Genomic DNA, 27861 nt, shown 5'->3' with positions numbered 1-27861 from the left:
CGCTGATCCCCGCGCTGCGCCCGCGCGCGCACACGCCTCCCGCCGCCCCCTTTCCCCCCGCGCACCCCGCCCCGCCCTGGCCCCACCATGACCGGCTCCGCGGCCGACACTCACCGCTGCCCCCACCCCAAAGGCGCCAAAGGCACCCGGTCCCGGAGCAGCCACGCGCGGCCCGTGAGCCTCGCCACCAGCGGGGGCTCGGAGGAGGAGGACAAAGACGGCGGGGTGCTGTTTCACGTTAACAAGAGCGGCTTCCCCATCGACAGCCACACCTGGGAGCGCATGTGGATGCACGTGGCCAAGGTGCACCCCAAGGGGGGAGAAATGGTGGGCGCCATCAGGAACGCCACGTTCTTGGCAAAGGTCAGAAGCTTCGATGGACGCGAGGGGGTGGGCAAGGAGGGGAGCACTTCAGTCTGTACAAAGCAAGCGGAGGCCGTGTCCATTTTCCCGGTCCTGCTAGCGACTCCCTTCCGCTCCCTAGTCTTCCGGCCAGCCCCTGCCCCTTGGCTTCATTGAGATGTTTGTCTTAGAAATGGGGGAGGGAGAGGTAGAGGGCTTGCTGCTCTGGGACTGTGAGGTCTGGTTGTGCCAAGGTTTCTTTAATCTCCAGCCAAACTCTGTTGACTCGCCCCCATGTACATCCTCCTGCAAAAGCTGTGGCCGCCAGGTAACAGCAGCACTGCCAAGAAGGCACAAGCCCCCTAGTGATCCCACTCTACTTTTCCTCTTTGGAAACTGTAGGTCCTCCCCTGTCTCTCCCTAGCAAATGATTTATTAGGCTGTGAATGAATTTTGCAACCAACCAGACTTCTCAGCTTGAATCATTTCTAGACTTCTTGCCAATTTTTTTTTTTTTTTTCATGACAGTGACTTTCACCTCTGAAGCTTACAAAGCGGTGAAGTATCTCTTTTCCCAGCTTATCTGAGGTCCCAGAAAAAAAGAAGAGTTTTGGCCATGGCCAAAGGGACTTTCCAGGACACGTGATGCATTAGTCTCACTGGATAGAGAAAGAGGCTCAGGAGTGAAACTCATTCTATCTTGGAGAGAGGCCATTGAGCCCATTGAGTTTGGTGGCCAAGGCTATCGTTACTTAAGAGGGAGGGAGAGACATGTGCCATGGTCACTATCTAAGACATCAAAATGCAAACTGGGGAGAAATACTGCACAGCCTGGGGGTTTGAGCATGGCAGATGGTTTCCCTTGCCCCCTGGGGACACTGGTGTGGCTGAGAAGATTCCTGGGCTGGTCTAGGAATGCCAGACCTGAGACCTGAAAGGCCATCTGGCTGAGGCCCCAACCTGGAGCATCTGGTGATCTGAGCATCTGAGCCCTGCAGGCCGGAAAGCTGTGTGTGCCCTTGGGGGAAGTGACAGAGCCCTTAAGCTTCCTGCTGCAGTCAGTTAGTGTTTTATTACCAGTAGGTCAAGGAGATCTTCATTATGCCCAACGAGAATCTTTCCTGCTTCAGTGTCAGCTGTAATTACCCTTGCTGAGCTCTCCTTAAGCACACGAACAAGATTGGTCTTGGCTGGCAGTTCTGACTTCAGATTTTGCCCTTACTTGAGCGAGCCTTGCTTTACTTATGGAGGAGCTGGGAGCCCTTTAAACCTGGAAGAGAGGTGGCCACAGGGGACAGAGGCCTGTTCCTGCTGTCCCATGCTGCCGTTCTAATTCAGCCTCCTTATCACCAGCCCTGCTTCTAACTGTGGCTTCATCGTCCCTCCTGGTCTTGTGTGTGGGGACCCCTTTTCTCTATGGGAATCAGCAACGTTTGTTTTGGTGGAGACCAGGCTCCTCTCTTTCTTCTTTTGCAAGATGTCCTGGGGCTGGGGGGACTCATCACCTTACAGAGCTGTCCAAGCCTGGCCAGATTTGGGTTTTGGTGGCTGGGAAGCTCTTAGGTGGAACAGAAATTCGCCTTCTTCACCCTCACACCTCATCACCACTGATTCTTGTTTTGCCCTTTGAGTCAGGGTAACCCACGTCGACTTCCTTTGCGATGATGTTACGACATGGCATTCCTGGAGTAAGGAAGGGACTTGGAGTAAAAATGAAGGCACTGAATTCTAGTCCTGGTTGTGTTACCTCTGGTTTTTGGCCTCGGTCACTCGTTGAGAATCTTTGGCCTTAGTTTTCTCATCTATGAAATGGGAGTAGACCAGATTTGATGTGAACTTCTTTCCAACTCTTTAATCCCTGCTGATATGACCCAGGTATCTCCAGGTCTCCAATGATCTGTGTGACAACAGAGGTGCCCTGGAACAGGTCCTCAGAACTGTGACATTTGGTCATTCGGCATCTTCCTTTAGTTCTTTGTCCACAGGTAGCTCCTTTCATTGTTTCTTAGGTGTCACAGTTGCAGTTCAAAACACTTTCCTCATCCTCTTTCCAGGACATTTGCTAGTTTGTCACCAGACAGTCCTCTAAAATAAATACATATGAAACACAATATTCTTTTTTTTTTTAGTGTTTATTTATTTTTGAGAGAGACAGGGGAAGGGCAGAGAGAGAGAGAGAGAGAGCAAGAGAGAGAATCCCAAGCAAGCTCTGCGCTGTCAGCACAGAGCCTAATGTGGGGCTCGATCCCTGGAACCGTGAGATCATGACCTGAACTGAAATCAAGAGTTGGACGCTTAACCGACTGAGCTGCCCAGGATCCCTGAAATACAGTATTCTAAATGTTGTCTGAGCAGTTTAGAGCACAGATTACTAGTCCCTGAGACCTATACCTGTGGCTAAATGTTGTGTTCTTAAAAAGAGCAAAAGAAAACAAGACCCTGTTTTTACATAGCAGCCACACCATATTGTACTTTCACAGTAACCCAGAGTCACAGGAGAACCCCTTCCAAGCCAGGAAAACCTGGGGCCAAACATGGATGGGCCTTGGCGTTTTGAACCTAAATTAAGAACCTAACGTTTCTCTCTCTTACGTTGCATCGTAATAGCTGGTTCTCCACCCGAACTCCATCGTGACATGCCTCCTCTCCCAGGTCCTGACGTTTCCCAAACCCTACCCCTACCTAGGTCCTCAGATGGGAACGGCTGGCTTCCAAACATCTGTTTCCGGGGGCCACTCCTATCTGGTACAAGGTTGTTCTTGCACTCAGCTTGGCAGACTTTTTCCTTTGGGTCCTTTGGGCCCTTTTCTCCTTTAACCAGTGTCTTGCTGAGGACTTTGGACAGAAGAGGAGTGGTGGGGGCTGGTAGAAGGGTTGGAGAGTTTCAGAGAGACTAACCTTTTTTGGCAATTGGATATGGACTAAGAAGGAGTGCCTGGGTGGCTCAGTCGGTTAAGCAGCCAACTTTGGCTCAGGTCATGATCTCGTGGTTCATGAGTTCAAGCCCCGCAACAGGCTGTGCTGACAGCTCAGAGCCTGGAGCCTGCTTCAGATTCTGTCTGTCTGTCTCTCTCTCTGCCCTTCCCCTGCTTGTGCTCTCTCTCTCTCTCTCTCTCAAAAATAAATCAAAACATTTTTTAAAAATTAAAAAAAAAAAAAGAACATGGACCAAGAAGCAAAAGAAAAGGACAGGGGAAGGTGCCAAAGGCTTAAGAGGAGGACTGAATGACCCTTCTTTGCAAGACATTTTGTTAGCAGCCGTGGGAAGTTCTGCTCACAGGTCCAGGTGCCCCCACCTGGGGGGCTCACCTCCCTTGCAATCTTCCTTTTCAATATGTGACTGCAGGCCTCTCCTCTGGTGGTTGTTGGGTCCAAGTCAGCAGCTGACTAGGTGACAGCCAGGGTTTTCAGGGAGAGTACGAGAAAGTAGCAGGGTCACTCGGAGGATGATAGAGGAAGGAAAGGGAGAGGTGGAGAGAGTGGCTGGCCTAGAAAAAATAGCACAGTGTGCTAGGAAACAGCTCCTCCTTTCTTGACTGGGTGGAGCTGGACTCTCCAAGGGGCAACCAGCATGGATTCGACAGGAAACGACAATGGTTTCTTATAGACCCCATGGTTTTGTGCCTCGTTCTCATGTTGTTTCTAAATTGGGAAATAATTCACTTTTATAGGACTCAGCTTTGCCTGAGTGAAGAAGTGTGAGACTATGAGGTGAGAGCATGCAGTCAGGGCCCCCCGCCTGCCCCCCTGCTAGCTCGCTCGGGCAGCTTACTTCCTCCTCTGTCCTGGATTCAGAACCATGGTCTGTCTTTCCTGCCTGGCCCAAGGTTGAGACCCTTGGACTTCCATACCAGGCCACCATCAACAGGTTCCTGTCTGCCCTGGATGCAGGGGCCTGGGGTCCATCTGGGGCTCATGAGTGATGTTATGCTTCTCCAAGTTGCCAGAGAAGATTCTTCTGCCTGGTACCTGCACAGGCACTTATATTTTCCAGAACAGGAGCAGCAAAAGGCTTTGCTTTCTTCTTGTTCTTTCTTGTTAAAGATTACTGATGCTAAGCGTTCTGGCTGCCTCCCTGGCTCCTTTTACCCCTTCACGTGTGTGTGGGGATGCCAGTTACACACCTGTGTCCCTTCACATCACTTCTCCTTGCATTCTCTGGACAGGTAATTATGTTTGCCAAGAATGGGATGAGAGAGAGCCTGACCACAAAAGCCTTGCCTGTGGTTTGTTTCATTATTCTAGAACACCTGTCTTTCCGTCTATGCCATTACTACCCTGTCCGCCACCTCCCAGGACCCCCAACCCCAGACCACAGGCACAGCACCTGTGTGGAGAGGCTGGTTTTGCTCTCTTCCCTCTGGATTCCACCTTCATCAGCTGGGCAGCGGCTTGAAGGGCCGGTTGCAGGAGGCAGGAGACAGGAACCTTGAGGGGAAGGGCCATGGAAAATCTAGGCCAGGGTTTCAGGTGAAATAGGGCTGGAAAATACCGTGAGGAGGGACTCTCAGGATCCGTCAAGGAGGGGGGGCAAAAAGGGAGCGTGCCATGGACACTTTATAAAAAGGTTGTACAAATGTATGTTCCCAACGTGCTTTATAAGAGCATCCCATCAGCATCGAGTGTCCGCATTTCAGAAGATCTCTGCTAACTGGAGGTGAAAAGTGACATTTAGCAGTGGCTTTGCTTTGCATTCCTTGAATTATTAGTGAGCTTGGAAATTTTTTCCAAAAATTGATTCACTATTTGCATTTCTTTTGTGCACTGTCTTTTCATGGCTGTTAAAGAAATTGTGGTAAATATACATAACGTATAATTTACCATTTTAACCATTTTTGAGTGTACGGTTCTATGCATTAAGTACATTCACACAATTGTGCAACAATACCACATTCCCCCTCGGGAACTACTTCCTCCCAGCTGAAACTTTGTACCCATTAAACACTAACTCCCTGTTCCTTCCTCCTGTCAGTCCCAGGCAATCACCCTGTTCCTTTCTGTGTGTATGAATTTGATTACTGTAAGAACCTCATACAGTTGTCCCCCCCCCCCCCCCCACCATCCACTGTTTCCCTTTCTATGGTTTCAGTCACCCATGGTTACCCGAGATCTGCAAGCAGATGATCCTCTTTCTGACCTACGGTCGTAAGGTCAATAGTAGCCTAATGCTACATGACAATGCCTACGTCATTCACCCCATTTCATTTCATTATGTAGGCACTGTATCATCTCATATCTCGAGAAGGGTGAGTACACAGAGAGTTTGAGAGAGATGATATTCACATAATTTTTATTGCAGTATATTGTTATACTTGTTCTATTTTATTGTTGATTGGTGTTGCTAATCTCCTTACTGTGCCCAGCTTATAAATTAAACTTTATCATCGGTATGTATGCGTAGGAAAAAACGTAGAATATATATAGGGTTTGGTACTCTCTGCAGTTTTAGGCATCTCTTGGGGTTCTCAGAACGTATGCCCTGTGGATAAAGGGGGACAACTGTAGAAGAGGTATATCATACAATATTTCTTCTTTTGTGCCTGACTTATTTCACTTAGCATAATATCTTCAAGGTTCATCCATGTTACAGCTTGTGTCAAAATGTCATTTTTTAAGGCCAAATAATACTCCATTTTATGTATATACTACATTTTACATGTTTTTTTTTTTTTTGAGAGAAACAGAAAGAGAGAGAGTGTGTGTCTGCATGAGTGGGGGAGGGGCAGAGAGAAAGGGAGAGAGAATCTTAAGCAAACTGGGCGCCATCAGCACAGAGTCCGACTTGGGGCTTGAACCCACAAACTGTGACAAGCAGGCTCCACACTGTCAGCACAGAGCCCGATGGAGGGCTGGAACTCAGGAACCATGAGCCCATGACCTGAGCTGAAGTCGGATGCTTCACTGACTCAGCCACCCAGGCTCCAGCCCGAAGTTGCCTGCTTTATACATTGGGGCATATAATCCTCACAGTCAGCCCAGAAGGTTTGAAGTAGGTGACACTCCAATTTTATCAGGAAAGAAACAGGCTTAGAGAGGTCATGCAGCTTGACCAAGGTCCACAGTTAGGTGGCAGAGCAGGGACTGGGGCCTTGTGTCTGTCTCCTAGTTACTCACCAAGGCGCCCACCTGGATTATACTCCTCATCCTGTGGGGGCATCGGTGGCCTGAGATGCTGGCTGGGAGCTGGCCCCCCAGCCCGAGCCCCAGCCAGCCGTCCCAGACAGCAGGGTGAGTTGTAGCCTGATGACATCATCCCCTCAGCTGTCTCGGCTTCTCTCCCCACCACAGCCCTGATCCCCAGCTGGGGCTTGGGGAATGTGGCCGCCACTCCTGCACTCTTTTGGCCAGGGCTGAGGTAACCAGGCAGCTGTTTTTAAAAGCCCTTGGGCGCCACCGGGCTGCTATTCTGAGGACCAGCTGCCACCTGGTCCCACCCCACCATCTGGCTCTCGTGGGTTCTGCTGGGCTTGGGGGAGTTGAAATAATTTGGTGGTTGGCCCGTCTAGCTACCTCTGAACCAAGTCCCTCTGGCTATGGCGGGGCTATGGCGGGGCTCCGGCCAACAGACACCCCTCCAAGGATCCCTTAGGTGGCTGGTGATTCTTTGGGACATTTCCCCACACTTACCATCTTTTCTATTAAGTAGGTACAAATAGCACTTTTCTGTATAGAAACATGCTTGTGCCTTCATGCTGGATAACTTCCCTCCTTCCTCTGTCTCTGTGCTCCCCTGCCACCACCTTGTACTTGGCCTAGAGCTTGGAATGTAGCAGGTGCTAAAGAAATGTTCACATCTCCCCTTCTCTCCTCACTTCCCTGTGAAATCTCTGGCACAGTCTTACACAGAATTCCAGGTATGGGTCGATCCGTAGGTGTTACTGCAAAAAACGACAAGCTTGACTCTAGCGTTTGTAAGGGCAGAAATACAAGGATACATTCCATATTTTGACTCCGTGTGTGTGTGTGTGTGCGCGCACGCGCGCGCGCGCACGTGTGGGCATGTGGGAGGGTCATGTAAGCAAATGGTCAAATTGGAGCACTTTGCTCGGAAAAATTACTCTCCGAGACAGGAATGTGGCTTGAGTTGATACGTTGTAAACAAAATGCAGTTTGCAGAACAGCTGTGCAAGCATGCGCACGCACCTCCTACATTCCCTCCCGGGGGCGCACTCACACTCAGCACCTTGGCTGTGAAGTAGGGCGTGGGACTAGTTTCCTTTTTGCTGAAGGGGCAGTTGCTGTCGAGTAGGAAGTCAGCTGCAAAGCCAAGAGAGAAGAGAGGCACTGAGAGGAAAAGAATGCCAAGTAGCGTTTTAAGTCAATGAAGCCAAAGGTGTGGACGGTGGAGAAGTATGGCAGAGCCCCCTCCACTCGCACCTGCCGCAGGCCCAGGGGCAGCATCCCTGTGGGGTCTGAGCCTGGAGCACCGCGCCGGGGGAGGGGGCGGGGTGGGAACATCCTTCAGCGGGGTCTGGCTCTGGTGCCCGGCCAGGCTGCCCGGCGCTGTCCCCAAGAAGTTTCTCCACTGGCGGCTCCACCTTCCATCAGCTAAGCACTAAATCCCCAGGGCCTCCCTTTCCTTGTTTTCTTGAGGATGAACTAATCCGCCCTGGGGCCCCTTCTGCTCCTCCCTAAGTGGCTTACGCCTGGAGGAGTCTCCTCTTTCCCTCCTGGCGGTGGCACTGCTCAACGGAGCCTGAGGCCAAGCTTAAGAGCCTAAGAAATGGGGAATAAAGCACGCACTGCATCATCCCTTGCCTCCCAGGAGTGGCTGGATTGGAAGCCCCTGCCCTTTCTTGTTCTGGGCCTCGTTGGCAGGGCTGCTCAGAGCTGCCTGGTGTCTCAGAGCTGGTGTCTTAGCTCTAAATTCCTGTAAAGAGTCACTTACCTCTCCCTTTCCTGTCCTTGCTTGCTGTTGCTCCTTTCTCCTCCCAACAGAGCTTAGAACTGTGTGCCCTCGGTTGTAGACACTGGTGAGTGTTGACCAAGACTAGGAAAGGGAGACTGGCAGCTGTCAGGGGTGAAAGGGTAAGGTGGCTTACGGGTCACAGGGGCTGCACTGAACTGGGAAGAGTCAGGGCATGAGGGGAATCTTTACTAATCCACGTGGGCCAGACTCAGAGAAGGGCCGCGATGGGCGTGGTGTTGAGGAGAAATGGCACGTCGGAGCGCCATGTTGCATTTTTTCAGGGTACCATTCATCTTGTGTTCAGTGGTCCCCTTGAGCATAATGGGTCATACCAGCCATGCAGGAAAACATGCAGTCCCTGCAGTAAAACTCTGAGGGTTAACGGAGCACTTCTGTGAACATCCTGGGCCAGGCTCAGTGGGGGACACTATAGGACATAGTCCTTGGCTTCAAGGAGACACTGAGGCTTCCATGGGAAAGCAGGCTGAGGGCCCTAGAGAGCCACAGTGACCCAGGGCAGGTGTGTATGGAGGGAACATACAAGGAAAACTTCGGCAAAGGACCGGCTGGTCTGGGGGGCCCTGTGCAGGTGGCCATCTGCTGTCAGGAGCAGCTCTCTGGTGCCTTCAGTCCTGTGCCTGCCCTCAGAAATTGGGCCCCAGAGCATCTCCTTGATAAAAAGTTCTCTCTGTACTTCTTTGCAGCCTTCAGTGCCCCAGGTTCCAAACTACAGGCTGTCGATGACCATCCCAGACTGGCTCCAGGCAATCCAGAACTACATGAAGACACTACAGTATCCTTCCAACCAGGGACTGGGCAGACCCGGCCAGGGAACGGGCATGGTGAGCTCCAGTCTGGTGGCGGGTCTGTCCCCAGTCGGTAGGCACATGCTTTCTAAGATTGGTGAGGCTGGGCACGAAGGGATGTCCCAGCGTGAGTGTCTAGAAAGCACCATAATAGAGGGTGTAATTGCAGTGGTCAGACCCTTCCCCCTTTAGGAAGGTGCGGGCCAGGACAGCAAGGTGCAGTGAGGCAGCAGTGGCCCCCTGGATCCCCTCTTCTTTCCTTCCCCTCCTGTCTCACCACCTCCCCTCCTCGGTCATCTTTGTTTCCTTCCTTCTGTCTTCCTCTACTGTCTGTCTTCCTCCCCCTTCCCTCCTGGCCTTCTTTCTGCTCTTTTGCTCTCCTTTTCACTTTTTTGTCTTCATCTTGACCACTCATAATCTGGAAGAGGCCCACTTGGCACTGCCTTTGGCAGACTGGTGGCCTTGCCTCCTTCTACAGGAATACGTGGGGCTCTGGGATGAGGGTGAGTTTGAAAAGGTGCCGAGGAGCCCAGTGGGTCCAGGCTGGATTCAGACCAGCCGGACTTGGGTCCTTCTCTCCGCCAGTGTGCTCGGGTTGTTCGTAACCAAGATTAGATCCGTCCTGTGCGCCGTACCAGCAGCATCGGAAGAACAAGGGGGCAGAGGTGGGTGGGCCACTGGCTCCTGCTGATGTTTTTTCAGGGACAGGAATCAGATGGGAGCTGGCTGACAGAGTTGTCTGTGGGAGGGACACACCGTTTGCTCGAGTCAGTGAGCATCTCAGAGCTAAGCCGGCCTCAGACCCCTTAGCCCCTAGCACATTGTCCAGGAGGTCAATTCTTTGATGACCTCTGTCCTTCCTCCCTAAAGACAGAATTCAGCAGAAAAGATTTCATTGGGACACTGCACATGTGTTCCATGTGCCTCGGAAGAGGCCCTTCCTCTCTGGGCTATCGGCAAGAATCGGGGCTGTGGGTTTTTGTGTCTTCTCTGAAGGGAAGAACATACCAGAGGGGAGTAACACCGATTGCTGCTCATTTGGGCAGGCAGATTACTTCATTAGCTTCTCGGGTCCTGTGTCACAGATGAGGAACTCCCCTGCATGACATCTTCCCAGTGGAATCCTGAAGCAATAGGAGAAGGGGACGCGGACACCCCTGAGCAGGCTATCTGGTATTGGTGCTGATCCCCAAACTGGGGCCCCTGGGGAGCTCCATGTGGTCCAGAGCATAAACCCCTACCAGAGTAGACCTGGAGCCAAAGAGCTAAGCCTTCCTGGAGGTGACCGGCTCTTCACAGAACATTTCAGAAGGTGACAGAAATTAGAACGGCTCCCCATTTCTTTTTTTTTTTTTTTTTGAGAGGGGGAGTGGGTTGGGGATCCAGAGCACAGAGGATCTCTGTGCTGACAGCAGAGAGCCCGATACAGGGCTCAGACTCATGAACCGTGAGACCCTGACCTGAGCCGAAGTCAGACGCTTAACCCAGTCAGCCATGCAGGGGCCCCTGGCTCCCCACTTCTATCTAGGAAGCCGTCTTCACAAGGATCATCCAGCCAGAGATGAAAGAGAATGATCCCGGCTGGGAATGCCCTGACAGGGGCAAATTTGCATGTGCCTTACATATCGTAGGCTCTGTCTCCCCGTAAGCCCTGCAGCACATTCTCAGCCACGTTTTCACTGTTGCCTTGAAAGATCTGCTTTTTCATTCTCTTCTCTGACCCGTGAGGCTGGTCACTGACCTGATCGCTGACTGCAGAGAGGGCGGGAAGAGGGAGAGCACCCAACAAGCTGCCGGGATCCTGCGCTCCAGGTCACCTGGCCCTTGGAGCCATCACACAAAGAAGGCAGAGTGTGCCTCTGTGGTTTCTCTTCTGACCACACTTTCACAGGCAGATCTCGAAGACCTTTGCGGTTTCGGTTCCAGACCACTGCAAAAGAGCGAATGTGGTAGTAAAGCGAATCAAGTGAATTTTTTGTTTCCCCGGTGCATATAAAACTTATGTTTACACTACCCTATAGTCAGTATATTACGTGTGCAGTAACCTGTCTAAAATAACAATCTACGTACCTTAATTAAAAAGTTTTAGGGGCTCCTGGGTGGCTCAGTCGGTTAAGTGTCTGACTCTTGATTTCGGCTCAGGTCCATGATCTCATGGTTCCTGAGTTCAAGCCCTGCATTGTGCTGTGTGCTGATAGTGCAGAATCAGCTTGGGATTCTCTCTCTCTCTCTTTCTGTTTCTCCCCCGATTGTGCTCTCTCTCTCTCTCGGAATAAATAAACTTTAAAGAAATAAAATAAAAAGCCTTTCTTGTTAAGAAATACTGACCATCATCTGAGCTTTCAGTTGAGGCATAATCACTGATTGATTACAGGTCACCATAACAAAATACAATCATAATGAAAAAGTTTGAAATGCTGTGAAAATTACCGAGGTGTAACACAAAGACACAAAGTGAGCAAATGCTGTTGGAAAAATGGTGCCAACAGACTTGCCTGACGCAGGGTTGCCACAAGCCCTCAGTCTGTAAAAAAACAAAAACAAAAACAAAACCCCATCATTTCTATGAAGGGCAGTACAGCAAAGGACAATACAATGCTTGTATTTAGTTCCTTGGGACTTCTTACTGCTTTGTCCTGGACACAGGAACACATGATTGGGCACCAGGCCAGCCCTGACTATCGATGGGCTCATTTGGGGATAGGAGAGGACAGATTCTGACAGCTTCAGAATGCTAGCCATAAGTGGATCTTGCATGGGGTTCTGGAAAGACAGGTGCCCCCTAAGCTCTTTGCATGGGGAGAGACCTTGTGAGGATCAGCTCAGGCTCAGTAAGTCTCTCCCTCTGAAGGTGATGTTTACAAGAGGCTCTCTTCTCCAGCTCACTTTCTGGAGCTCATAGCTGTAAGGAACTGAGCAAGGAAGGCCAGGCAATTTTTTATTATTTTATTATGGATTTGTCTCACTTTACATGCTAGATGTATAGATTAGATCTATGAAAAGGAAGAAAGCTAGGCATATGAATAGATTTTTTTACTCACTGAATTCTACTTTAACTACACCAGGAATCATACTATTTAAAAAAATTTTTTTATGTTTATTTATTTTTGAGAAAGAGAGAGAAAGTGAATGCACAAGCTTGTGCACGTGGGGGAGGGGCAGAGAGAGAAGGAGACAGAGGATCCAAAACAGGCTCTGCACTGATGGCAGAGAGCCTGATGGGGGGCTCAAACTCCCGAACCCGTGAGATCATGACCTGAGCTGAAGTTGGGAGCTTAGCCCCTCGTTTTTCTCTTTTACCTCTAAGGGTTTTTATATTGCAGTTTTCAATAGCTGGGCAAGCCTGTACTGTTATTGGCTGTTCTTATGGCTCATGCTGATAATTTCCAGCTTGGTGAGCTTGTTAAAATCATCTTTCTGGCTCTCACCCTGGAACCTCCAACAGAACAGTCCCAGACAGGGTGACTTGGAAATGACATCTAGGGTTAAGATCGTAGCCTGGGGGTGCCTGGGTGGCTCGGTCAGGTTAATCAGGTCATGATCTCACAGTTCATGAGTTCAAGCCCCACATCAGGCTCTGTACTGACAGCTCAGAGCCTGGAGCCTGCTTCAGATTCTGTGTCTCCCTCTCTCTCTCTGCCCCTCCCCTGCTCTCACTCTCTCTCTGCCTCAAAAGTAAACATTTAAAAAAATAAAAAATTAAACCGTTAGCCTGAAATTGGAATCTCCAGAGATGGATCCCAGAATCTGCCTATAATGAGCTCCTCCTCCCCCTTCCCCCTGCCTGGTAGTTCTTACGTATGCTTGTGTCTGAGTGGTCAGGCATGCCTGTGCTGGGAGGGGAATCCTCACCCTCCTCAGAGAGGGTGTGCAGGGCATTTAGGTGCTTGGTGCCACCTTCTGCCACTGCCTGTACCACTGTAGGGTCACACATCTGATCTCATGCACGCTGCCAGGGTTACAAGTTCATGGTTCGTTAGCATCTTCCCAACGTGCACTTTTTCTATAGGACTTTGTTTGAGACAGGAAAGAGAAATGTGTAAAGCAACTTTTCTTCAGGCTCTGAAGAAAATCAAGATCCAGTGTCAGAGAGCATGACATCAAGGAATCTTTGGTCTCCTTCAGAATGACCAGGTGCAGGCTTGCCGGTCCCTGACACTTTCTGGGCAAGCAGCTAAATCCCAAGTTGTGGGTAATGGTGTCATCTTCTCAGGCTTCATAATCATTGTCTAGTATCAGTCCAGTGAAATTAAAGTGAGGTCTCCACAGTAAGCTTTGCTGCAGAGACAGTGCGCTATTGAGAAACCCTACCACCCACCCACCCTTCTATCCATCATCCTTCCATTCCATCCATCCATCTGTCCATCCAGCCACCCACCTACCTATCCATCCATCCATCCATCCATCCATCCATCCACTCCTTCTATCCATCCATCCATCTCTATTATCTGTCCATCCATCCACCCTTCCAATCAGTCACCCTTCCATTCTATTCATTCTTTCCATCTATCCATCCATCCTTCCACCCACCCACCTTTCCATTTCATCAATTCGACCCTTCCTTCCTTCCATTCATCCATCCACCCTTCCACCAATCCACCCATTTTTCTATCTGTCTGTCTACCCATGTATTCATTTATTCCTCATGCATTTAATAATATTTGCTAACTGGAATATGTTGGGCTTGTGCCAGGCATTATGGGTAATATAAAGATAATAAATAAATGATCCCAACTCTCAGAGTTTGTGGTCTAGTAGGTGAACTAAGACATGTTTTCCCCTAAACAGAATACAGAGCAGATTGAAATAGCTATTATAAAGATCCAAGCTGTTTGGGGGCTTGAGTTAGAAACTGGATTTTCAGAGCAGGACATTGAGGAGTAAGAGGCTCTTGGCTACCTTCTGGCTACTGAACACTTTCTGGAAAGCCCCTTACTTCTTTATCCCTTTGAGAAATCAATGTACATCTTCCTCTGCTGGATTACTGGGGCCTTTGGAGTTTTCTGTCACTTTCCCTTTACATACTTCACACAGATACAATCATACAGGGACCCAGTTCTTTGAAATTAGGAAAATGAGACCGCTGAGTGGGTAAGTGGTGCATGATCTGTGGGCCAGGTGACGTCTCTCCTACTTGAAAGCTGCCCACTCCCTCTCTCACTCTTTATCCCTGTATCCCAGTGCTCAAATATCCAGTCTGTAAGGGACTGGGATTGGGGGGGTGCCCTGGGGCCAGGTTGGAGGTGGGGCTAGGGCTTGGGCCACTCTGACAGCTAAGCTCCATGGTGGAGACTAACTCTTCCAGGGGTGGGGGAGGCGTGTGAAATTAGTTTTATGTGGTCTCCTTTACTTTCTCTTTGTAAAGCCCCTTGTCCTGTGTAATGCCCCTTGCCCTCCCCTTGGGAGGATGCTGGGGAATATAGGCACTAACCTCCAGGAACTAACTCTTGGAGAGAGCAGTGGAGAATTTAAGAATTTAGTTCTGCCAGTGCAGATGTGCTTTGGTTCCATCCTCCACGTCGAGCTCTCCCCTTTTCTCTGCAATCCTGCATGGCACCTAATGTGGAGACAGGCACGCTGACAGATTGACAGACGGACTGACTGCATGATGAAACAAGTCCTGAGATGCTTTGTTGTGCTCTATCCTACAGGTTAATGGAAACAGCAAAAGAAATGACTCGGGAGTCCTTGCCTATCAAATGCCTTGAAGCTGTCATCCTGGGCATGTATCCTTTGAGTTATGTTTGCTTAAGTTTACTCCATAGATGGCGGCCTCAGAGTGAGGCCGATTATGCCTTCATTGTCCTAGATTCGCAGAGATGATGCCCATTGTCTCCTTGGGGGAAACTGGCAAGCTCCCCTGGTGCCTCTCTTTAGCTTTCACCTTCTGGAGTTGAACCAAATCAGAGCTTGATGGGACCATTGTCTATGTAACCTGTTAGCTGAAGCCAGTACCACTAGCTCAGGCCACATCCGCTGGGCACAAGGAGAATTCCAACTTAGAGGGACTAGAGAGAGAGTGTGTATCATTATCTTTTGCATTCATCTGGCTTGATAACAGGATAGACACTCAGGAGAAATAGGATTATCCAAATGCATCTCTGGGGAAGATTCTAAGAGTAGACTGTGGAGGAGACCAAGCAATGGCGTAGAGTCCTGACTCCGCAGAACATAGAGCTGAAACAAGGGTCTGGTCTCTCCCATATGTTCTGTTCCATTTTCCCCAGACTCCTGGCCTGGCCTAAGGGGAATATGGTCCAGAAAAGTTGTGACAGCACTGACTTAGTTAGTGATGATGGCAATGAAACATGATCTGGTATAATAGCAAAGAAACTTGTGGTCCTTTGGGCTGGACAGCTGGAAGGGGGCAATAACCAAGGAAATGCAAAAAGACGTGAACTTGGTAGATGGTCCCAGGTAAGACTGGTTAGGTCCTTGAGGGCTGTGCTGAGAAGTGGGAACTTTCTCCAGAAGGCAATGGGAAGCCCACGGGAAAGATCTGGAGCAGAGGCATGACACGCTCAGGCATGTTCTTTAGAGAGGTGGTTCTTAGGGCAGATTGAAAGGCAGACTGAGCTGTTCCCTGAGAGAAACGGTGGTGCTTGAACCATGGTCCTGGCCATGGAAGCGGGTGTGAGGGGACATCAGGGAGACAGGATGTACAGGATTTAGAGGTCAAATGAGGGCAGGAGTTGACGAGGAAGGAATCAACCAATACAGCTTTCTGGATTCCAGATTGGGTGACAGTCTGTGGAGGATGGGCTGGATGGATGAGGGATACAGAGAGGTGAGAGACTTCTGCCCAGGAGCCATAAAGGTGGAGGAAGGAGTTGGGGAGTCATTGGCACCACTTGTGGGCTGAGTAGCTGTAAGAGTTCGGGGAGACAGAGGCAATGAGCCCACATTGCCGGCTTGGCAAATTGGGTGATCGGATAAGTGTGCTGCAGCCCAAGGGAAGGATGTAATGGGGAGAAGCAGATTCAGGGGGAGATGAGCTCGGATTTGAATATGTCCCATCTGAGACACCTGTAGGTTGTTGAGGGAGGGGGTGTTTAGAGTGTGGCACTCAGGACGGGGGTCTGCCCCGGAAATAGAAATTTGGGAGCTGTGAGTATTTAGGGGGTGGTAGCTGCTGTTCAAGGAGTAAGAAGAGAAAAAGATCAAGGATGGATTCTCACTACTTTTTGCTTTGGTTGGACACGGTGAGCCTGTGATAGAAAAGTTAGAGAGGTAGAAGGAAAACCAGGAGAGAAGAAGATTCCAAAGTCAGCAGAAGGACAGGTGACTCCAAATCGGACTGGGGACAATAGGACAGGTGCAGTCTGTTGGTTTGGTCCCCTGGACGTTTTCTAAAATATTTTTTAATGTTTATTTATTTTTGAGAGAGAAAGAGGGGGAGCGCAAGCTGGAGAAGGCCAAAGAGAGAGAGGGAGACAGAGGATCTGAAGCAGGTTCTGTGCTGAGAGCAGAGAACCCGGTACGGGGCTTGAACCCATGTACTGTGAAATCATGACTTGAGCCGAAGTCAGACGCTTAAGCGACTGAGCCACCCAGGCGCCCCGGTCTGCTGGACATTTTCACGGGAAAGGCAGTTTCTGGCCGTCTGCAGCCTGCAGAACACTGGCCAGGCCTCGTCTGAAGTACGATTGTCCACAGGTGCCCAGGCTGACATTTGAAAAATGGAAACTTGAGCCGTATTGAGGCCCTGCCCCACTCTCTTGTCCTACCTCCATCCTGCTCCTCACAAAGGAGATGAAACGTGTGCTGGGGAGCCCAGCAGGAGGGCAGAACGGGGTGGGGACAGCAGATGGCCCAGGGCCCTTTTGTGGAAGGAGTCAGCCACAGCTGTTGGACACAGCCCCCTGCAAGTTTAATGGGGGTGAACAGTTGTTGGGGATTTGCCGGAGGGATCAGTGAGGGAGAGCACAAGCACGGGCCCTTCCCTAGGTGGCCCAGCTACCCTCAGACTCTGCTGACGGATGTCCAGGTGTACCTGGACAGAGGTCACCTTGCTTTACACAGTAGCCGTGTCCCTGCGCAAATTGTATAAACCCAAACACGATTTTGGCTTACTGGGATTACTTAAATCTTTAGGGACTGTGAGGGATACACCTGTGACCGGCGTCTGGGCCAGCCCAAATGAGGGGACAGTGGCTCTTGGTTTTCCCTCGTTCTTACTGGTGTGACGTTTTAGAAAAAGGCAGAGGAGGTGGGAAGGGTGCAGAAACATGGCTCACGCTGCTGAACTCAGGGAAATTTGACTCTTGGACACAGACGAGAAACCAGACCTGAATTCTAAAAGTTACAGCATCTTTGTCTTTTCCCTTTGCTCTTTGTCAGCACTCCTGTGGTCCACTTTTCTCCCAAGCACAGTGAAGGACATGGCTTGAGTCAGATGTCCGTGTCTCCCACAGGCCCCTCTGCAGGTCCTGGGAGGCAAATGGCACTTCAGCAACTTTGAAACAGGTCAGCTTGGCTGCTGCTTAGAGCCCTGTGTCCCCTGTCTTGTCCTGCCTTGTTTCCTCTCGTCTGACGTGAGGCCACTGTTCAGGATTCGTTCATGGAGAGCCCCTTCTTTCAATCTTGCCTCAGTGCGTGCTCACACTCTCACATGCCTGCCGGAGAGATAGACCTTTGGTTCCAAGTTATCTTCTAATTCCGGCAGCAATTTCGGGGGCCTCGCTGACCCTGAAGGGGTTAACCATGGTACCAAAGTTCTGTGCCGGATTCAAGTGGCAGGTGTGTTCTTAGAGGTGGGGTAGGCACATGCCCAGCTGGCTAGATTCCGGGTGGATCTTCCAGGAGCTTGGGCACTGCTGTCTCCGTCTTCCCTAGAAAAGCCCAGACCATTCCTTGCCCTCATCCTTGTCCCCTCCCTCTCCGAGCCCAGGTCCTCTAGGTCCCAAGGCTTTCCTGATTGCCATCAAGATGGAACAAATCCTTGAGACCGGTCTTTCCTGCACCCTCCTCACTCCCTCTTCTCCACGTGGCCGACTCTACTTGTCCCACGAGACTAACTTTGGCATGGTCACCGCATGACCTCTTCTCTGCTCTCCCCGCGCGCGCTGGGCTTACCTCTCTGACAGTACACATCACACTGGGGTGGTTCCTTTCCATTTTATCGAGATCCCATTGATGTACAGCACTGTGTAAGCTTAAGGGGAACAGCATAATGGCTTGACATACGTATATAGTGAGTGTGGGGGTTTTTAACTGCAGTAAAATATTCATAACACAAATCTACCATTGTAACTGTTTCTAAGTGCACAGTTCAGTGGCATTGAGGACATTCATGCTTTTGTTCAACCGTCAGCACCCTCTGTGTCCAGAACTTCATCTTCTCCAACTGAAACGCCCATTGAACACTAACTCCCCATTTTCTCCCCTCTCCCCTGCCAACCACCGTTCTACTTCTGTCTCTCTGAATTTGATTCCTCCAGATACCTCGTAAAATTCAATCGTACAGTATTTGTCCTTTTGTGGCTGGCTTATTTCACTTAACACAATGTCCTCAAGGTTCATCCATGGATCATGTGTCAGAATTTCCTAACCTTTTAAAAAGTTTATTTATTTATTTATTTATTTATCTAGAGAGAAAGAGAGAGAGTGCAAGAGAGGGGCAGAGAGAGGAGAGAGAATCTCAAGCAGGCTCTGCACTGTTAGCACAGTGAGTGACACAGGACTCAAACTCACGAACTTTGAGATCATGACCTGAGCCAAAATCAAGAGTCAGATCCTTAACTGACTGAGCCACCCAGGTGCCCCAGAATTTCCTAACTTTTTAAGGCTGAATATTCCATTGTATGTATTCTCCACATTTCCTGGATCCGTTCACCCGCAGACCCTTGGGTTGCTTCCTCCTTGGAGCTGTTGTGAACAAAGCTGCTATGAACATGGGTGTGCAACTATCGGGTTCGAGTCCCTGCTTTTAGTTCTTTGGGGTACATACCCAGAAGTGGAATTGCTGCATCCTATGGCAATGGTATGTTTCATTTTTTTGAGGAACTGCTGTACTGATCATATTGTGTCCACTTTGAGTCTGTCTCCCCGAGAGACTTCCAGAGAAGGGTTGGATTCTTCATCTTCGGCTCCACAGCCCCACCTGTGGGCTGTCTGGCACAGGAGATGTGCACCCAGTAAGTGCTTGTTATACTGACTAAAACAACTAAGGAATGCCCTTATTCCAGCCCCAGAGAGCTCGTCCCAGAAAACAAGCAAGAATTGATGTAAGAGGGCTCAGAAGGATATGATTTCACTCCCTTCCTGCCGGTTAACGTCACATGGGGAAGTGAAAACAGGTAACCATTTTTATAGAGAGGAGCCATCTGTGCCTAAATTGAGGCTGAGGACGAGGCTGACCTCAGGGCTGCGGGCTGGCTTCTATTAGTTCCTGTCTTTCAAGGGAACCTGCGTTGGCCCCCACTGACGCAGTCTTTTGAAGTGTAAGGAATGTATGTTCACAATGGAGGTTTATCCATTCAACAAGCATTAAGCCAGCACCTCCGTGTGCCAGGCCTGCGCTATGCCCCGGGGAACACCAGCATGTGAAACAGAACTCCTTGCAAGAGGCAAACAAATAAACAATTACAATAGTGGGTGATTAAGCACCGGCTACTACAGGGGTTCTTGAGTGGGAGTGGGGGTGGTACTTAACCCACAGAGAGGAAGGTCAGAGAAGGGAGAGGAAGGGGGAGGGGATAGCAGTGAGGCTGTTCCCGTTGAGGTGCAGCCTGTGGAAAGAGGATAGGGCCCACAGCATCCTTATCACTCACGATTCCTAGGAGTTCCCAAAGGAATTGAGTCCCCTTCCCTAGAAGGCTGATGTGCAGTGAAGCCATAAGACAAGTTATACCGCAGTTGGGGGCGTCATGCAGTGCGAAGAGTGTTTAGTGGCATTTTGTTGAAAGTTTCGTAGGTCGCTTTGGTCTCATAGCTTTGTGCTGTAAAGGCCATTTAAAAGTCATTTAGGAGTTTCAGTTACATTTGACTTCACATTATGAGGGATTATACGTGCTGAGGGCACAGGTGTGGATGCTTTGGGGTCCCAGCGTATCCTTCAAAAAGTCACGGGTCGCCCTTGGGTCCGTGTGCTAGTCCAGGGTGTGGCGGAAAGGAGATTGCACAAAGGAATAATGAGCAGGGGCTGAACCGTGGCAGGACTTTTGTAAGGGATTTGGGCTAAGTCTGGGGAAGATGAGAGACGCTGAAAACTTAAGCAGAAGAGCTGACGTGTACCAAATTTTGGCTTGAATAGACCACTCTGGCCTTTGTGTGGAAAGCACGTTGGCAGGGGGGCAAGAAACGGTGAAGAGAAATGCTCAGAGAGTGGAAGACCGTCTCTACTAACTGAGCACTTATCATGCCCTGGCCACCATGTTCAACACCTGGATGATTATTTACCTTAGAAACACTCTGGAGTCACCAAATGTTTTCAGCAGAAAAGTGACGCCAGTGAGTTTTCCGCATCACTCTCCAGAAAACCCAGTCCTGGCCAGGGCTATCCTGGGACTTTGAGATGGGCTCGTAGATGTGGCACTTCTTGCCCCTGGCTCCAGCGTGTGGAGGCACGGGGCGTAGTTACTTGGAGCTGCGCTCTGTGGGGGTTACTGGTCCCAAACTGAGGCAGCGGTAAGAGGCTGAGTTAGTCCATCCAAATGGGCTGATAAGTGGAGAAAGCCAAGCTGTGATCCCAAGCGCGTTGGGGATGAGGGGAGTCTGTGGTTTGTGTGCTGGAGGCAGCTTTCTGTGTGGTACCCAAGGCTGTCGACATGGGTGTGCCGGGGCCCGTGAGAGGAGCAGATGAGGTGCAGGTATGAGCTGTTCTGACACCTTGCCATCCAGCCAATCAACCAGTCTGTTTCTTTTATGTCCGCATTGCCTTGCCTTGATTCTGGTTTTCATTTCTTCTCTGGAGCATTGCAGAGGCTTTCGGTTCCTGGTCTGTCCCACACGCTCCAGCCAGAATTAATGTCCAAGAACATCATTCTGATTACATTAAAAAAGCCTTTAATACTCATCATGCCCTGTAGAAGACTGAGGGAAAGGGAGAGATCATTGTTTCATTTTGCATTTATTTAGCTGCTAAAGTAGAGGGCAAGTTTTTCTCTTTGTCCCATATTAACTTGGCTCTGATATGCACTGTATACTAGGTACTCAAAGATATCAAGTGAATCCTTTCTAAAAGGATCAGTCTCGGGGCGCCTGGGTGACTTAGTCGGTTGAGCGTCCGACTTCGGCTCAGGTCACGATCTCGCGGTCCGTGAGTTCGAGCCCCGTGTCCGGCTCTGTGCTGCCAGCTCGGAGCCTGGAGCCTGCTTCGGATTCTGTGTCTCCCTCTCTCTCTGCCCCTCCCCCGTTCATGCTCTGTCTCTCTCTGTCTCAGAAATAAACAAATGTTAAAAAAATAATAAAAAAAAAAAAAAGGATTAGTCTGGAAAGGTAAGGTGTGGGCCCACTCAGAGGCAGAGGGATGGACACTTTGCCCGTATGGGCCACTTCCATTACTGGGAGTCCAGGCTCTGTGAATTTTCAAGGTCTCCTTTCTCTTCCTTGACTCAGATGGTCTAAGATACTTAACCAATGGACAGCCTTCCATCGAGCGATTCCCCATCAGCTTTAAAACCTACTTCTCAGGAAACTACTTTCACCATGTTGTGCTGGGGATTTATTGCAATGGCCGCTATGGCTCACTGGGCATGAGCCGGAGGGCTGAGCTGATGGACAAGCCGTTGACCTTTCGGACTTTGAGTGACCTCATCTTTGACTTTGAAGACTCCTACAAGAAGTACCTGCACACAGTCAAGAAGGTCAAGATTGGGCTGTATGTCCCCCATGAGCCTCATAGCTTTCAGCCCATTGAGTGGAAGCAGCTGGTCCTCAATGTCTCAAAGATGTTGAGGGCTGACATAAGGAAGGAGCTGGAGAAATATGCCAGGGACATGAGAATGAAGGTAGGTGCTGGGAAGACAAATGAGCAATGCAAAAGAGTTCTATCCCTGTCTTCTGTCTCTCTCCCTCTTGCCTCATGCCCCGTGTTTTTGGGACGGTCAGAATCTCCTTGAGGTTGTCTTACTTAGTAGCCACCCTATTAAAACAAAAAATCGAAATCATTCGCTATTTGACACGGATAATTAAAGTTTCTCTTTGCATATGCTACTTCAAACACTGGAGCTAAAGTTGATTGAGATGTAATAATTACAGCAGTGTCTTGGCCTACAATTCCTTCTATGTAACCAAATCTAAAATGTTAGCCATTTATTTTTATTTTTTTTTTTTTTCAACATTTTTTATTTTATTTTTGGGACAGAGAGAGACAGAGCATGAACGGGGGAGGGGCAGAGAGAGAGGGAGACACAGAACCGGAAGCAGGCTCCAGGCTCCGAGCCGTCGGCCCAGAGCCCGACGCGGGGCTCGAACCCACGGACCGCGAGATCGCGACCTGGCTGAAGTCGGACGCTTAACCGACTGCGCCACCCAGGCGCCCCTATTTTTATTTTTTTAATGTTTGTTTATTTTGGGAGGCAGAGAGACAGAGTGGAGGCAGGGGCGGGCAGAGAGAGAGGGAGACACAGAATCCGAAGCAGGCTCCAGGCTCTGAGCTGTCAGCCCAGAGCCCGACGCGGGGCTCGAACCCACGAACCGCGGGATCATGACCTGGGCCGAAGTCGGACGCTCATCCGACTGAGCCACCCCGTCGCCCCAAATGGTAGCCATTTTAGATGAAGGTTATAGTTTTGTTGTGTTCTGTCTTTATTATAACAGGGTGATCAATCATCTCAGTTCGTCTGAAACTGAGAGGTTTCCCAGGGCATGAAATTTTTAGTACTTAAAACCAGAAGGGCCTGTGCACAGCAGGATGAGCGGGTCAGCTGGTTTATCATCTCTTGCAGAGTTGCATTATATCTCTGCTTTGTAAGTTGCAACGCGTTTTGGCATAAAATCCTGACCCAGTGTCACAATAGGAAAGAAGCATTTACTGTGCTGGCTTTATATAAACTACACTCGTAAAGCCTTCTTGCTTCTGCCGTGTCACTTCCATGGTGACATGATGCCTGCTTGTCCCTGTCCCTCCAGGGCTTGTGGAGTCACTGAGAGAAAGCCTGTGCCTACACTGAGGACCACAGGGGAAAAGAGACTATGCTAACCTCAGACTTAGTTCTGTTTAGCTCTTGGGGACCTGTCATTTTCACTCTGAGGGACCTGGAAATGAGATTCTTGATAAATTGAAACCACTCTGTGCATGTGTGTGGGGTGGAAGAGTCAGAGGAAAAACAAGCTGGTTTCCGGAGCGATGTAGATGGGACTTGGCTTTCACAAGACAACACCCAGCACCCACATGCAGCCTCAGGGGAGCTGAGGCCTTGGGCTCTGCTTCTCTGCTGTGGAAAAGGGGGCACGGCATAATCATTTCAGCCCCTGGGAAGCGGCACCTTTGCTCCTTGCCAGTGTAGACTGAGAGAGGAGCATCTGTCAGACCTCCTGTTTGGAAGGCCTTCCAGCTTCAGTGCCTTCTAAGCCACGGGATCTTGGTGGGCTGAGGGCAGGAAGACATGAGGGCGGGGTCCTTCAGGAGCCCATGTGGTAACTCCTTACATCTCCTTCAGATCCTGAAACCTGCAAGTGCCCATTCTCCAACCCAAGTGAGAAGTCGGGGGAAATCCCTGTCCCCCAGAAGGAGACAGGCAAGCCCCCCGAGACGGCTCGGCAGGAGAGACAAGTCGTGAGTAGTATTTCCTCTTTCCCGAAAGCCCAACACACACATCCGTGGGGTTGTCCTAGCCCACGGGGACGAAGCTGTGTCATGGGCCTTGGCATCTGAAGCTGACCGAGATCTCCAAGAGGACCGCCCCTCACGCAGGGGGCATCCCCTGTAGAGAAGGATCCCCCCTGCCCGTCACTCCCATTGCGCTGACGCCACCACCTGTCAGCTATAGACTCAGAAGAAGAGCCCAGCCCCAGACTGCAAGAGATGAAGGGTAGCCTGAAATCCTGGCACCATGGGAACAGCACTGGCTCTAGAATTAGGAAGCCTGGGTCTGGGGCCAGCTCAGCTCCTTCTGAGCTACGTGATGTTAGGCATGTCATGTAACCTTCCTGGGCTTCAGTTCTCACAGCCAGAAGAGCGGACCGTTAGAATCGATGAAACCTTCCTAAAACCCCGCAGCCCTCTGGGCCCAGCAGAAAGCGTGATCGTGGTTTGGATCACAGCGTCAGAAATACCCACTTCTTTGCTGACTCTAGCTCCCCTGTTTTAGCCCTGAGGCTAGTGATTCCACACCTACTGCTTAGGTCAAAAGGACCCACTTGAGAAGTGACAGATTGGAGAAGCTGAGGAAGCCCAAAGTAACCAGTGATAATCCACTGGCAAATATTTGGGCCATACTTATACAGGGAAAAAATATTACTTTTATTAATACCAGCAGCGTGCTGGGTCACAGGAGGCTCTCGCCGCACCAGGGATGATGTGGGTACAGCGCACAGTGGTCTAGGCTGAGCCCGGGCTCTGCTGCTCATTAGCCTTGTGGCCTGGGGAATCCCTTCCCGAGGATAAAAATGCTGTCCCTGCCCATCTCACAAGGAGTCATTAGGATCAACTGAGAAGTTGTAATGAGAGCGGTTTATTCGTGGTGAACTGCTTTCACGCAAGCACGTTATTATTGTCACGTCCACGCTGTAGAGTAAGAAGGGAGAGCTGTAGTTTTCACTTTCAGAGGAAGAAAGCCGAACACTGTGCTGTTTTGTAGCTGGTCGGTGATGGGACTGGGGCTGGAACCCAGGTCGGCCCTGGGACGGTGGCAGAACAGGGAGTGTTGGTTCTGCTTTTGGAAGAACAGGACAGGATGGGGTGTTGTCAGTTTCGAGGAACGTTCCCTATTTGTCCTCATTCCCCATCCCACTGCTGAGCCCACGGTTCGGCTTCTAAGCCAGAAAGGTGTTGGCTGAAATGATGGGGGTCCTGGCTTTGAAAGGGGAGGGATGATGAGGTGGGTGGGGCTTGGGAGCTCCTGTAGCAAGAGAGGTTGGAGAACGGGGGCTTCAGCATGGCTTTGTCCTTTTAGGGAGCAGGTTGGCTTCAGATCTTTCACACATGCCTCTGACTCTAATCCTACCTCTGATGCTGATCACGGCCCTTGACTCTTGACCCTGACCTTAAATTAACCCTAACCCTGTCTCTCCCCACTCTGTGATGCGGTCATCCACCCATTGATGTCCCTGAACAAAGTAGCAGTTGTCTCAGGGGACTATGAATAAGTCAGCCGTTCCCAGAGGGTCCTGTAGCATAGAATTCCAGAAGTAGGAATCTGGTTACTCAAGAAGCAAGGAAGGGGCCCTTTCCTTTGATTTGCTAGCTTTTCTGCCCCTGGAGGGGGCTTCCCTTTGAAGCTCCCAGTATACAGTCCATTGAATAGTCCATAAAGCCCTGCTTTGCCCTCTAAAGTCCTGAGCACATGAAGTCCTGAGCACTTGAAACCCTAAGCATTCTATGTCATGGATCGATGCACAGAATGGCAGCTGTGGGTTTTTCAAACGATCCCTGTTGGATCCATTTTGCTTGCACCCACAGGGACTCTGCAGTCCAAGCCATGTTCAGGTTTTAACCTGAAAAAGTTACCATGAGTGTCCAGGAATGGTAAAGCCAGCAAGATATCAGAAACTGGTTGTGGAGACAGTAGTCAGGGTGATGCGCCGGGTGCTGGGCATCTGAGAACAGTGGAGGAAGAAGGTGCATTTGAGTCTGGACTGTGGGATTTGAGGCGCTTCTCAGGCATCCTGGGACAGTGTCCTAGAAGCTGCTGAGAGTGCAGTTCTGGAGTTTGAGGAAGTTGAGGAGTAGAGATAATGACATTAGAGCCGTCTACTGAAAAGTGACCGTTGAAGCGAAAGTTGGATAAGTTGATGAGGAAGGAAGGAAGTGCTGGCAGGCCCTGAGTAGCCCAGAGGAAGAAAAACCAGAACAGGAGATGGGGAAGGAGTAGGCAGAGAGGATGGATCTGGAGTGTTAAGGAGCCTGTCAGCACCTGCAGGAGACAGCTGTTAAGGTTGTCGGAGCAAATGAAGGGGGGAGATGAGGAAGAGTTTAAGGTAGATGAGGAGGCAGAAGTTGACAGACTGTACATTAAATGGCTTTTATCCTGCTGGTGAAGGATGTGCGTCATCGGGTGGGAGTGAGCGGGTGGGTGGGTTACCCGTACAGGGTAGGAGGGTAGGAAGGGCTGCACACAGCATGAGGGCCCAGCTGAAGATGGATGGAAGGATCCACACCCTGTCCTCAAACCTGAGCAAGCACAGGGTCCTCACAGGGCTTGTTAAAACAAGTTGCCAGGCCCCTTCCCCAGTGCTTGTGATTTAGCTGTTGTTCTGGCAGGTTCCCAGGTGAGGCTGATGCCGCGGGTCCAGGACCACTCTTGGAGATCCATGGTTTGATCAATCAGAATGAGGGAAGTGATCGGGGGGGTTGACTTTATTTTTTATTTTTATTTTTTACTCTATTATTATTATTGTTATTATTATTATGAGAGAGAGAGGGAGAGAGAGTCTTAAGCAGGCTCCCTGTCCAAGGTGGAGCCCGATGCAGGGTTCCATCTCACGACCACGAGATCAAGACCTGAGCCGAAATCAAGAGTCGGACGCTTAACCAACTGAGCCACCCAGGCGCCCCAAGGGGGTTGGTTGACTTTAAAACACAACAGAATGTCAAGATGAAGGTACTGGGTCTGCTGAGGCCCGCGCGTGACTCCAGACCGGCCTGGGCCTCTAGAGATTGAAGCGCTGAGGTGAAACTAGGGGGTGTGTTCCCAGCCTGACCCTCCAGCGTGGGGCTCCACTGAAGACACTCTGGGAGGAGCCGGACTGTTCATCCTCCTAGGGGTCAGATAGAGAAACTGGTTTTCAGTCACCCCCAGGCCATGCCCGTAACCTAATCTCTGGCTACTCTGTCACGCAGCCGAGGCAAGCGACCCTGCCTGCGCCTGCAGAGGACAGCGCTCAGACTGCCGCAGTTGTGAGTGTAAAGCCACCTTGTAGTGTTGGGGCCCCACTCGTCCTCTCCCCTCCTGTCCACCGGAAGCACGGAGCGGGCCTGGGGAGGGGGAGAAAGTCACTAGGGAGAGGGGGGTAGTCATTGGAGGGATCAGGAAGGAAGACCTGCAGGAAGATGGGGATTCAGTTCCTCTCTCTTCCCTCTATGTCCCGAAACTGACCCCAGCCTCAGCAAGACAGGCCCCAGGAGCACAGAGGGGACGGCTCATGGTTCAGTGAAAACATAAACTTTTCCAAAATGGTGGAGGGTAGCTGCAACCAGCCCCTGAGCCCCCAGACCCTTACCCTGCCCCCACAGCCCTTTCTCCTGGGCACAACACTGGTTCCCAGGAGTCTTCCTTCATCAACTTTCCCCAGTGGGTCAGGCTTCAGGCATTTTTTTTTTTCACAGCCAGAGCCGGGGCGGGGGGGAGGGGGGGTTGGAAGAGTTTGACCATCAAGAGAGGCCAGGTGGCTTGTGGGTTCCTGTGGACCATTTTATATGAGCTGATCTAGGAAGACCATGGCCATCCTTGGGAGTGGAAGCCCTTGCCACTTCTTGTTCCAGTTTGGAGGTCAGGAGGGGAATCTAGAGGGCAGACATCTTGGCTGACGTTTCAAGTGGATCGAGGTGTCACAAGGAGAGAAGATTCTTTCCCTAATTCCTCCTCAACCCTGCTTTCTGAGTTGCAGGGCTGGGTAGGTGCTACCGAGTAGGAAGAGAGGGGACAGAGAGGCAAGAGTTGAAAGTAAAATGAAGGGCTGCGTGAGGCAGGGAGCACAAGA

At 50.5% G+C, this 27861-nt stretch overlaps 2 protein-coding genes across 7 annotated transcripts in view; one reads left to right on the top strand and one right to left on the bottom strand.

The window, feature by feature from the left end:
* The window catches only part of ANGEL2 (angel homolog 2), a 254102-nt gene that overhangs the window by 194256 nt on the left and 31985 nt on the right, over positions 1-27861 (bottom strand). The window lies entirely within an intron of this gene.
* Positions 1-27861, top strand: part of VASH2 (vasohibin 2) — a 41380-nt gene that overhangs the window by 932 nt on the left and 12587 nt on the right. The window contains exons 1-7 of one of the 6 annotated variants that reach the window (XM_058700854.1): positions 69-363; positions 8956-9044; positions 14092-14148; positions 14709-14783; positions 21626-22007; positions 23661-23776; positions 27002-27058. In XM_058700854.1, the coding sequence (XP_058556837.1) occupies positions 88-363; positions 8956-9044; positions 14092-14148; positions 14709-14783; positions 21626-22007; positions 23661-23776; positions 27002-27058 (1052 nt within the window). In that variant the 5' untranslated portion in view covers positions 69-87. Of the gene's footprint in view, positions 1-64; positions 364-8955; positions 9045-14091; positions 14149-14708; positions 14784-21625; positions 22008-23660; positions 23777-27001; positions 27059-27861 lie in introns of those variants that run through there. The other 5 variants (XM_058700855.1, XM_058700860.1, XM_058700857.1 and 2 more) reach the window with 5 other exon arrangements.

This window comes from Neofelis nebulosa, chromosome 15, assembly GCF_028018385.1.
Source record: "Neofelis nebulosa isolate mNeoNeb1 chromosome 15, mNeoNeb1.pri, whole genome shotgun sequence".
Lineage (NCBI taxonomy): Eukaryota > Metazoa > Chordata > Mammalia > Carnivora > Felidae > Neofelis > Neofelis nebulosa.
The sequence above is the reverse complement of the archived record's forward strand: the minus strand, read 5'-3'. Positions and strand labels throughout refer to the sequence as shown.